The 12,514-nt window shown below is 42.6% G+C and overlaps 1 protein-coding gene across 1 annotated transcript in view; it reads right to left on the bottom strand.

The window, feature by feature from the left end:
- The window catches only part of npc1 (Niemann-Pick disease, type C1), a 40,257-nt gene that overhangs the window by 22,345 nt on the left and 5,398 nt on the right, over nt 1–12,514 (bottom strand). The window contains exons 3-9 of the mRNA XM_063060597.1: nt 10,755–10,861; nt 9,116–9,276; nt 6,812–6,979; nt 4,107–4,356; nt 3,237–3,316; nt 2,673–3,043; nt 822–1,048 (exon numbers count right to left, since the gene is read on the bottom strand). Coding sequence (XP_062916667.1) covers nt 822–1,048; nt 2,673–3,043; nt 3,237–3,316; nt 4,107–4,356; nt 6,812–6,979; nt 9,116–9,276; nt 10,755–10,861 — 1,364 coding nt within the window. The remainder of the gene's footprint in view (nt 1–821; nt 1,049–2,672; nt 3,044–3,236; nt 3,317–4,106; nt 4,357–6,811; nt 6,980–9,115; nt 9,277–10,754; nt 10,862–12,514) is intronic.

Below are 12,514 nucleotides of genomic sequence, written 5' to 3'. Positions count from 1 at the left end.
GGAACAGTAAAACTATTACATTCAGCAGTTTTAACTTCACAAAAACAAACTAGCACCATTGCTACTCTTCTGACCCCTTGGGGTGATATACTCAATGCTTGAAGTGCTTCCCAATCCAACTCAGCCCCTCCGAGCACAGTAGCAGAAGGACTCTGGTCTGTGGCCCTTGCCCAGATTCTGTACTGAGGGATGCACTGAGCTTCAGTGCATCCCTCAGTACACACACTCCCACAACCTGGAATAAGCCCGTCAGCAGCAATCCCTTACAAGTATCTCATTGTGCTTCAAGATCACAATTTGGGCAGATCAAATGGTATCTTTCACCAAGTAGGTGACCTGCCATCAGCACCTGGTGTCTGTGTGCATCTAGGAACTGAGACCACAACCCTTGCTTCTATCTCCACACCTCCTTCACAAACCCAGTCTGCAAACTGGGCGAGAGTCTCTTCTCCACCACAGCAACCCCAAAGGCAGTCTGCATTGGAGGTGTTTGTCATCTTTTGGGAAGGGTCTCATGGTCCGCCTCACCACCTACCAAGCAAGATTTTGGTGCTTGTTGGCAAGTTCTGGTAATGAGGCAGTTATTTACTAGAAATCTCCATATGGGCAAGGTTGTCCAACTCAAACTTCTCCCATACAAGGATCCCAAAAAATGAGATACTGGCAGTTTGTGATTAATCAAACCAGACAGCAAGGTCTCAAAACATATCACAAACCAATGAGCAAATAGTTTAATGTTTGATGCCTTGAATTTGCAGTGGAAGGAAGCAATAATCTCATCACCCAACCCCATTCCAGTCCATTTACACATGTTCACGTACCTAGTGCAGTACAGGAAGTGACTATGGTAGTCAGCATATACATAAAAATAATCACCAACAGAATGATCAAGGACAGTGTGGCTGTTCTGGAAGTAGTTCAAGACACTCAGTATGGTGCAGTTATTGTTATATGGAGCCAGGGGTGTCAGGCAGATGTCCTGAAGCTTCACACTTTCATTCTTGTAATAGGCCTCCAAATCCTGGATTGCATCCTGCAAATCCAGCACCTAAAAATAATTGAAAGTTTGGAACAGGTCATATATGAACAAATGGAATCTTAAAGTCAAAATGCACCTCAAAGCCTGACCCTTCACTTTATGTACCCTCGATTTTAAGGTCACCCCTTAGCCTCCTTTGCTCCAGGAAGACAGTCCCAACCCATCCAGTCCCAACATGATTGAATGGTTTCAACCGCCCCCCCCCACCCCAGCTTATTCTCATTCTTCAGTGTGGCAACCAAAATAGTATATAATTAATGCTATACACAGTGCAAGTCTAAGCACATACAGATTAAGAATTAACCCAGTGAGGCAAATGTACCATTAAATGACAAGCTTTCAATGGGTAGCTGTTTGGCTAATGCCACGGTTTTACCATATCTTTCAAGGAATTTCTCCTCTTTAGATCTTTAACCCATTCACTTTCCAAAGGGATTGATACTTCCACTGCCTTTAGGCAATGCACTTCAGACCAACTCACAAACAGTTGGCTCAGATGTTTAATGTTTAGAGTAAACACATCTGTAGATCCCAGCCTCAGCAACTTCCACCAAATTCACAACCATCAGACCGGTGTGAGACTACTCAATGCAACATAGGACACTAAAAGCTGCTACGCAGGTTGACACTGGTTAAGAAAGCATACGGTGCATTGGCCTTCATCAATCGTGGGATTGAGTTTAGGCACTGAAAGGTAATGTTGCAGCTCTATAGGACCTTGGTCAGACCACACTTGGAGTACTGTGCTCAGTTCTGGTTGCCTCACTACAGGAAGGATATGGAAACCATAGAAAGGGTGCAGAGGAAATTTACAAGGATGTTGCCTGGATTGGGGCGCATGCCTTATGAGAATAGGTTGAGTGAACTCAGCCTTTTCTCCTTGGAGTAACAGGGGATAAGAGGTGACCTGATATATGTGAATAAGATAATGAGAGGCAGTGATTGTGTGGATAGTCAGAGGCTTTTTCCCCCAGGGCTGAAATAGCTAGTATGAGAGGGGATACTTTTAATGTGCTTGGCAGTAGTTACAGAGGAGATGTCAGGGGTAAGTTGTTTTTTTTTAAAAAACGCAGAGACTGGTGAGTGCGTGGAATGGGGTGTCGACGACGGTGGTGGAGGTGGAAACGATAGGGTCTTTTAAGAGACCCCTGGATAGGTACATGGAACTCAGAAAAATAGAGGGCTATGGGTAACTCTAGATAATTTCTAAACTAAGGACCTGTTCAGCACAGCTTTGTGGGCCAAGGGGCCTGTATTGTGCTGTAGGTGTTCTATGTTTCTAACTGGTGGGTGGAGAGCAGTGAGGAAATTATTCAGCATCTGTTACACTGCCTGTCGGACATCCCCAGAGATTACCATCACCAAGACAAGTTCAGGCCTTTGGCTCTCTACCAGCAACCACCCCACAAACAATCAACATCTTGCACTGGGCAACCCCACCTTCCCTGCAATTGAGTCTTCATGCCAAATCTTGCAACACTTTTCCACTGCCTAGTGGAAATTTACTGAAGCTCCCTTTCCCAATCCTCAGCCTTATTCAAAATTTATCCCTTATTTGTTGCACCAAAGAATAGATCTAGTTTTAACCCTTCACGCTGACACCATACCAACAGATTTCCCCTACAATACAAACCTGGTGTAATATATCCTTCCTCAAAGGTGGGCCAAAGGGTACATCTGACCCTGACGGGTAAGGGGAGAATGTAGTCCAAGTGCTGTTTGGTGCTGTAATAATCAGCTGTTCGGTGCGAAAGAAAGGTCCAAAGTGAGTGTCAAAGTAATATTTTTCTTTGCGAGCTTGGCTGGAAGGAGCAGACCAGAGTTCAACTGGATCAGTGGTGATCTTCATGAAAACCAAGCCTGAAGAACAGATTCCTACAGCAATGATGGTGAGGATGATCACCGGAGCAGGGTTTCTCACACAGAAGGACCCCCACTGTGAGAATATGTCACGCAGGAGAGCTTCTGATTTTGCACCAAGCTGTTCACAACAGGACTTCTTTTCTGGGGGGACAGTACAGTTATCACATTGGGAAGGGGATTAATATACATTGCAGTCACCCACACGTTTGCAAATGCATACCCCACTAAAAGCAATTCACAAAAGCAAGTGATTATGCAAAGTTAACTTGAGCCAGATTCCATTTCACAGAATTCATTTAATTCAATTTGCCAAGAAAAAACCACGAAAACCTACCTAGATCATACTCCATGTTCACTGAATTACTTGTGCTGGTATCAATAATCGGTGCATATTCAGAAACAATATGCTGTTTCCTGTAGCAGAAAGAGGAGATTCAGAAGAAGCAAACAGACATTGTAAGGAGATGCTCCACGGTTCTTTACAACCAGCTCTCAGCTTCAGGTCCTGTGTTTACACAATCTATACACCCTAGTACTTCAATGCTCAATTTTAATTTTCAATGCTTGCAGATGGATTCAAAATTGAGGAATGTCTAGACTATTTACAGCAATGCTACATTCTACAACAGCCAGTGAGGTGGACCAGGCACTTCCCCCCAGATCTCCAGGCAGGTGGAAGGGGTGGAGGCTGAATGAGAGTGGAATGTGTCAAACGGCTGGTGTTAGCTCCAAACAAGTTAAATGCAGTAGGTAACCAGATAATGAACACCAGGATTGTTGTCAAGAAAAGGTTCCAATATCTGTCCTGCCATCAGCCCTCAATGATCAGAGCCCATTCAATACTTTTCCACAAGAGACTGTCATTCAGCTCACTGACTTGTGCCATTTCTCTGCAATATTACCCAATACTTCCCACTGATATCCCCAATCTAAGTGGTAGGAGAAATTTATTGCAGTCAGTTAAGCAACCAGCAAGACTTGGGGGATGTGGGAGGGAACCACAGTATTTGGGGGAACCTACATGGTCTCAGGAAGTTTATGTAATCGAGACAGACAGCAGTCAAGGTCAGGGTTGAAGGCAGATCTTAGGATCAGTTACACAGTAAAAGTTTACCGTGTATTTTCAGATGGCATACTCTGGTCCACCGGCCTCTATATCTACATGGAACCTGTCACAAGTAGACAGACTTTCCAACTTCATTACCTGCAAAACGACATCCAAATGACGCCTCCCACAAAGGAGAGCAGGAAGACCAGATAGACGATCCACATTATGACAGCCATGGCGTCCAGACCAAAAATGGTCCATGGCTCAGGTAGTGGTGGTGGCACTGGCTTTGGACCACAAACCAGCGAGCAATCTTGACAGCTACACGGTGGTGAACCATCGTCCAGACTCTCATTGCAGCCTCTGGTTTCATTATTCATTGGGATCATTCTTCCAACAGGATCATCTAACAAAGACAACGCCAATATCATAAAGTAACAGTTTGCATTCCACTTCCTTCCAAAAACCACATTACTTCATTGGGAAAGGGGCTTTACAACAATGCTGGATTCAAGTACCAGCACCTCCTGTACTATGCTCCTCTTCCGACTTATCTAGTACATCACCATTGGGATAATGATTAAATAAGAATTCTGATCTTCAGTTTACTTGGAAAATAAAGATTAAGCTTATTATTAGATGTATTAGAAGGATTTCGATTGCTAAATGCACTTTCAAGCAAGATACTAAATAACACTTTCAATGGGTATGAAACTCAGTGTGGTATTACATTCATTCTACACTAATCGATGGAAGCAAATGTTGGACAATATCAAAGCAAAATGAGAGAAAACTCGAAGCTGCAGAAATGTGTTTTCTGAAAAGAATAATGAAAATATCGTGAAAGGACCGAAACAAATAAAGAAGTGTTGCGAAAAGCCAGAATAAAAAGAGCTGGTATGATCAATCAGGAAACGGCAGTAGGAATTTCTGGGACACATACTGAGGAAAGAGAAGCTCGAACATCTTGCAGTAATGGGAAAAACTGATGGAAGAAAGAGCCACTGTCAACAGCACATGACATTCATGGGGTACCTCAAGGGATGGACAAGCCAAGTTTTGAAGAACTTATTAGAACCTTTCAGATTAAAGACAGATGGAGACCATGATCTCCCACGTCATACGACATAGCACATGATGATGATGATATGTTTGTTAGAGATAAAGCACAGTAGTGGTCGCCAACCTTTTTAAGCCCAAGATCCCCTACCTCAGCCTTAGTGAAAGGCAAGTTCTACCCACTAAATCGTTTAGAGAAAAAACAACTCAGATTGTACTTCCAACCAGTGGCCTTTTATTTGGCTAATTGTATTTGAATTACATAAAATGCTTTTGTCAAACTTTCAAATTAATTCAACCAAGAAAACACTGCAACTAGCATATCAAACAGGCCATAGCTGTCTTTCTTTAAGAATATTACAATACTTCATACCTTTTGTAGTAACTTCTACTTTGAAAAAGGACCACTTGACAACTTCATGTCCAAAGGAACAACTTTATCTGGGATGGCAAAACCAATGCGGCGGAGGGGCTTATACACACATGCACAGAAAAGACTGGAAGTAAAACCCCGCAACCCCGGAAACAACCTCTGTTTACGAACAGCTTCCCCTAGCGCAAGTATTGCTATATTACCATTATCCTAATTGGTATTAACTTATCTTTATAATGCTCACATTACAACACTTCTCCCCCTTTAAATTCCAACATTCCCTAAATGTAAAAGAACTGGGAAACAAAAAAAACAGTGGTGCCATTATCTTGCATACCTCTGGAACTTATACTAGTGTCTCAGTAACAGTTTACCAATACAAAACACCTGAAAAACGTGGCAGATTCAACATTCAATCTAACAAAAGAAACTGTCTATTCAAATATTCAGTCTGTCAGCAGGCTTGCGAGGGCGCTGTGCTGCAACAGATGAAAATTATGAAATCTAAGTACAGGAGTTGTCTTACTGACAGACACCTCACAGACAGTCTCAAACTGGTGTATTTATTTTTCTTTTCTTTTTCCGGGATCTACTGGGAAAGTCTCAAAGATCAACCAATTAGCAACCACTAAAGCACAGCCCTTCAGTCTAACGAGTCCACGTTGCCCAATTACACCCATACGACTAATTAACCTGCAGGTCTCATGTCTAACACCCACGGGGCATGCACTGAAAGAGAGGGGGTTAGTTCAAAGGGGATGGGATTTACTTTTTAGCTGGCTCAGCACAACACTGTAGGCTGAAGGGCCTGTTTCTGTGCAGCACTGTTTATGTTTTATGTCCCACATCTTTGGAATGTGGGAGGAAACTTGGCACCTGGAGGAAACCCACAGAGTCACAGGGAGAACACACAAACTCCTTTCAGATAGTGCTGGAATTGAACCCTGGTTGATGGAATTACGCTAAATGTTACACTATCATGTTGTCTCATATCAATAGTATATGGCATAAAATAGCAGCTAAACCTCAAGGTTATTAGTGAGTTTAAGTATGAGGTTTAGCAATAAATACTTTAATAGAAAAGGTGAAGGAAATATTCAGCAAGTCAGGCAGCATCTGAGAGTTAGAAACAGTTACTGCTTCAAGACAATGGATTTTAATAGCTCTGACCTGAAATGCAACCCCTACAGATGCTGCCTAACTCCCAATACATTAAACGGTCCATAATAATTAGTTAATTTTGCATCAAAGCTAACAATTTTTGGGCCACTCAATACAGCTTCTGTAAAAGCATTTTTCACTTATCCAGCAAAGACACATGTATTGTGCTCCACTAGGAAAAACACCATCCCCACAAGCAATGGTGAAGTCACTGTTCGAATGTCTTAAAATGTATACAATGCAAAATGACAGAACAAATTAAGCTTACCACCAAAAATGGGAATAATATTGAAGGGGGTCTGAGCGTTGCTTGTACTACACATGTACTGAATCCAGTTGGTTGCGTTGCAGTCCTTTGCATCTTTTCCACAAAGCAGTCCCAGAGCTTTTTCATTACTTGAAGGAGACTGAACATCTTTGCAAGCATTGTACATGGCTGGATGAAGACAAACATCAGCATAGTGATTTATACTGGCTGGTCTCAATGTTAAATTTTGAATTGGCAAGTTATTAACCGTCTTCAAGAAAAATTTAAATTCTTTTCACTAAGAAATAGATTTGATTCTGGCTTTAAACTCAGACAACAAGGAAATGGAATGGATATGTTTTGGATAACATTTCTATCCAAGAAATCAAATGCAAAATCCCCAAACCACAATGATCTGACTAGACAAAAAACAAAGTCCAGACCTAATATTACTGTTAACGCAAAGCTTGCAAACAGTCGCTGTAATCCAAGAACGTGCTCAAACATAGAAAACGGATCTAATTATTTGTACTTGATACCTCACAATGGTGCTGGCTTGTCTTGTCAATGACATAAACCTCTAGGACAGCGGTCCCCAACCACCGGGCTGCGGACCGGTACCAGGCCGCAAAGCATGTGCTACCGGGCCGCGAGGAAACAATATGATTTGGTGATATGAGTCAGCTGCACCTTTCCTCATTCCCTGTCACACCCACTGTTGAGCTTGAATGCATGCGAGGTCATTACGCGCGCGTCATCCATGTCAGCACGGGAAGGAGATCAATTCCTCGAGCTTGCAAATGACTAGGCTGAAAAGTATGTTTGACGTAACATCTCTGCCAGCATTCTGGATCAAAGTCAAGGCTAAATATCCTGAGATAGCCACGAAAGCACACAAAACATTGCTTCCATTTCCAACACATCTCTACAATGAATGCAACGAAAACTAAATTGCGGAGTAGACTGGACATAAGGAACCCCGTTCGAGTATCGCTGTCTCCCATCACCCCTCGATGGGACCGTCTTGTTGCAGGGAAACAAGCCCAGGGCTCCCACTGATTCAGCGATATTGGTGTGTTGCAATGATTTTATATGTTCATGCGGGGAAAATATGTGCTGTGTGTTTAATATCCAAACGTTACGATGCTATTGACTTATAAGTGACTTATATAACCATATAACAATTACAGCACGGAAACAGGCCATCTCTGCCCTTCTAGTCTGTGCCAAACGCTACTCTCACCTAGTCCCACCGATCTGCGCTCAGCCCGTAACCCTCCATTCCCTTCCTGTCCATATACCTATCCAATTTTTTAAAAATGATAATATCGAACCTGCCTCTACCACTTCTACTGGAAGTTCATTCAACACTTACTTCAAGCTCCCCTGTCCTCCCCTGATAATTGACTTATCACTATATTCATGCGAGGAAAATATGCGCTGTGTGTTTAATATTAAATTCATTAGATAAACCTTTTTAGAAACGAAATTGATTGTATTAGCCACTTATCACCTATATTCCGGTCGTTCTTAACACCACCCCCAACCCCCCAACAGAATCGCCAAAAACAATTTGTAGAAAAAAAATCGGCACGTACACGCATGCGCACACAAGTGCCCGTGCAAGGTTTCATGGTCATGGTAGTCTTTCTCGGGGTAAACACAATATATTTGACTGCTACTCTTGTCCGTTGGCAACCCTACCCCCCCCACCCCCCCAGGTCGGCCGGTCCGCAAGAATATTGTCAATAATAAATGGTCCACGGTGCAAAAAGGGTTGGGAACCCCTGCTCTAGGAACAGGGCAATAACCACCCCAGAGTAGCAGAGTATTACATGCTATTTCTCACCCACCCCACTAACAGGTTCGTGTGTAGATAAGCATAATGAACAGTTTGCAGTTAGGCAATGTTTAACACAATCTCAACAATTCAAGTTAAACTCCCCTGGCTCACTGATGCAATGAGCACACGGCTGTGCATACTACTGACGTTCCCAAAAGAAATGGAGATCCCACAAGAGTGAACAGGTATGCTGGATAAATGTGGAGTTACATTTTGGAACTACTTGTTAGCAAAAGGAGATTACTGATATTAACCTGAAGATCAAGGGGCTTGAATTTTTGACCATAATAGAACATCGAATAGTACAGCACAGTACAGGCCCTTTGGCCACAATGCTGTGCTGATCTTCTAACTTACTCCAAGATCAATCTAATCCTTCCCTCCCACAACGCCTTCCATTTTTCAGTCATCCATAATTAATTCATGCCATGTTTCTACCCAGCATTTGACAAGTAACAGGCATTGCATCAAAAACTTCTCACCATTTGCAAAGCTTGATCCAATATAGTATTCCACCTCTGTGATGCTAGTTTGATTGTGAATATATTGCTCAAACTTGGTGGCATTGAGAAACAGACTCTGAACAGGACTGCAAGTTAGTTCACAATAAAAGGTCATGAAGTTGTAAAAACAAGAGGGACACCTGCAACATAAAGGTAAGGACTGTTATATATCCTGAAACAAGTGCTCCAAATGACAGATATCCTCCCCAAATACATTCAATCCAGCCTGGTACAAACTGTGCAGCAATGCAAAATCTGTTGAGCAACTGTCATTAGATATTGGAAAAGGAAGCTATACCCTTCCAGTTTGATCTGCGGCAAATCAACCCAAATGCATTCCAGCAACACACATCAAAGTTGCTGGTGAACGCAGCAGGCCAGGCAGCATCTCTAGGAAGAGGTTCAGTCGACGTTTCAGGCCGAGACCCTTCGTCAGGACTAACTGAAGGAAGAGTTAGTAAGAGATTTGAAAGTGGTAGGGGGAAGAGGAGATCCAAAATGATAGGAGAAGACAGGAGGGGGAGGGATGGAGCCAAGAGCTGGACAGGTGATTGGCAAAGGGGATATGAGAAGATCATGGGACAGGAAGCCCGGGGGGGGGGGGGACCCAGAGGATGGGCAAGGGGTATAGTCAGAGGGACAGAGGGAGAACAAAAGAGAGTGAGAGAAAGAATGTGTGTATATAAATAAATAACGGATGGGGTACGAGGGGGAGGTGGGGCATTAGCGGAAGTTAGAGAAGTCGATGTTCATGCCATCAGGTTGGAGGCTACCCAGACGGAATATAAGGTGTTACTCCTTCAACCTGAGTGTGGCTTCATCTTTACAGTACAGGAGGCCGTGGATAGACATGTCAGAATGGGAATGGGATGTGGAATTAAAAAGCACCTTTGAATAGGCTGGCTTGACAAAGGTTTCACCTGCTGGACTATCAAATCAAACTAAATACTTAAAGCATTTCAACCTTCCATATTCAGACAGTGAAAAATCTAGTTTCTGTAACTTGTGCTGTTCAATCCTTTGACCAAAACTATACTTCCTTTCTGAAGTACAGATGCAAAGTTCTGGACATGGGCTACACAACATAGAACAGTACAGGCCCTTTGGCTCACAATGTTGCACCAACCTACTGAACTACCCCAAGATTAATCTAACCCTTCCCTCCCACAGAGCCCTCCATTTTTGTTTCATTCACGTGCTCATCTAAGAGTCTTTTACAAGTCCCTAATGTATCTGCTTCTACCACCAACCCTGGCAGCACATTCCGTGCACCACCATTCTAAAAATCCCATCTTTGACATCATCCCCCTCCCCCCTGCTATACATCCCTTCAAGTAAATTAAAACTATGCCCCTCGTATTAGTCATTTCAGCTTTGGGGAAAGTCTATGAATGTCTACTTTACATCTTGTCCATCTCTATCCTTCACTCCAAAGAGAAAAACCCTAGCTCTCTCAAGCTTTACTCACAAGACATGGTCTAAATCCTTTCTAAAGGTGAACACAATGTTCAAATATTCAGAGATACCACAAACTAGTGCAGAGAGAAGGCTCACTGGTAATTCCAGAGGCTGTCTCAGAAATGAAATTTGTCTGAATTACAGAACAAAACAAGGGTACCTGGACAAGAACTGAAGGGGCAGCTGCATATTATCTTTAAGGGTGTGCAGTTGTTGAATATCACAGCAGAGGCTAACATTGCCGTAGAAATAATTTGGACACAATTCCTGCAAGACACAAAAGTACATTCAGGTATCTATATACTCCACACAGGCAAGTTACAGAACTGATTTTAGCTTTGAAGTAAAAGAAAATTGCATATTCAAATACTGAAGTTTCAAAACTGCTGGAATCCAATTTTACAAAACAATACTTAGATCTGAATAATTGTCAACTTACAAAAGATTCCATCAAATCATTATCTATTTTAATATTTTGAGACCCATCATATGCCCAATATTATATGCCCCAAAACATGAATATACCACTCTCTGATGGCACCATTAATGTCCTTCTCTTTGGTGAATACCAATGCAAAGTATTCTTTAATTACTTCACCCACTTTTTTAATTTATTGAGATCCAGCATGGAATAGGCTCTTTCAGCCCTTCAAGTCACACTGCCCAGCAACCCGATAACCCTAGCCTAATCATGGGGCAATTTACAATGACCAATTAACCTACCAATTGGTGGGACTGTGGGAGGAAGCCAGAGCACCTGGAGGAAACCCACACGGTCACAGGGAGAACTTACAAACTCCTTACAGGTAGCGGTGGGAATTGAACCTGGGTCACCTGGACTGTAAAGCGTTGTGCTAACCACTCTGCTACTGTGCTGCTTTGGCTCCATACCATATACAAACTCCCTCCGTTGCCATCAAGTGGACCCACCTTGTACTAATATGAACATACAGAATTCCTTGGTATTCATATTAACACTTTGCCAAAACTCTGCCACGGACAGTCCCAAAAGTGAGGATTAGGCATGGGACTAGCAACTCCATCCCATAGGAAGCCTAGAGCTACAGAAACACCAACAGAAGCTCTAAAGACCTCATCCCTAGGAGGAGAAGGATATACCAAGGATAGCTACACCTGGGGACAACTTAAAAGACTGGCCCAGGACAAAGCACACTGGCAAGCTACTGTCAATAGTCTATGCCACTGTTAGGGGGAATGGGCTTAGTAATAAGTAATTATTTGCCAAGGATATTTAATGGCACTTTTAGCCCAAGTTCCTTATTTCAATTTCTTTCCGAATTCCTTATGTTGCACAACGTCCCTATTTCAGTTTCCCAAATGTTATGCTTCTTTTCTTTAACTAAATTTACAATATCTCTTGATATTCAAGATTCCCAAAAACTGTCATCTTTATTTGCGCCCTCCCCCCACCCCAAGAGGTCAGAACCAGCTGGTCTTTAAAGACTTCCACATGACACTTGAGACTATTGAAATGTAGAGGGGTCTCATAACACATCAGAAATGTTATATACCAGTGTTTAGGCACCAGTAGCAGAGCTGGCAAAATTGCTGTCTCAACTCCTGTGAACCTGGATTCAATCTCATCTTTCAATGTTGTCTGTGTGGAGCTTGCACAGTCTCCTTATGACCCGTTTTCCCCCAGGCACTCTTTTCCTTCCACGAGTAGATAGGTTAATTCAGTACTGTAACTTGCCCTTCGTATTTAGGCAATTCAGAATTTGGGGGCAAGCAGGGAAGTGTGGGCATGTGGGGAGAATAGGTTACAGGGAAAATAAATGGAGGATTAATGGGATTGCTGTGAGTTGGTATAGGTTTGATGGCCAGAAAGGAAACTTTCAAACAGCATCTAAAGATAGACTAATGAAACAGTCCAAGGATTCAAATGAAATCAGAAGCAAA

This window comes from Mobula hypostoma, chromosome 1 (assembly GCF_963921235.1).
Source record: "Mobula hypostoma chromosome 1, sMobHyp1.1, whole genome shotgun sequence".
Lineage (NCBI taxonomy): Eukaryota > Metazoa > Chordata > Chondrichthyes > Myliobatiformes > Myliobatidae > Mobula > Mobula hypostoma.
The sequence above is the reverse complement of the archived record's forward strand: the minus strand, read 5'-3'. Positions and strand labels throughout refer to the sequence as shown.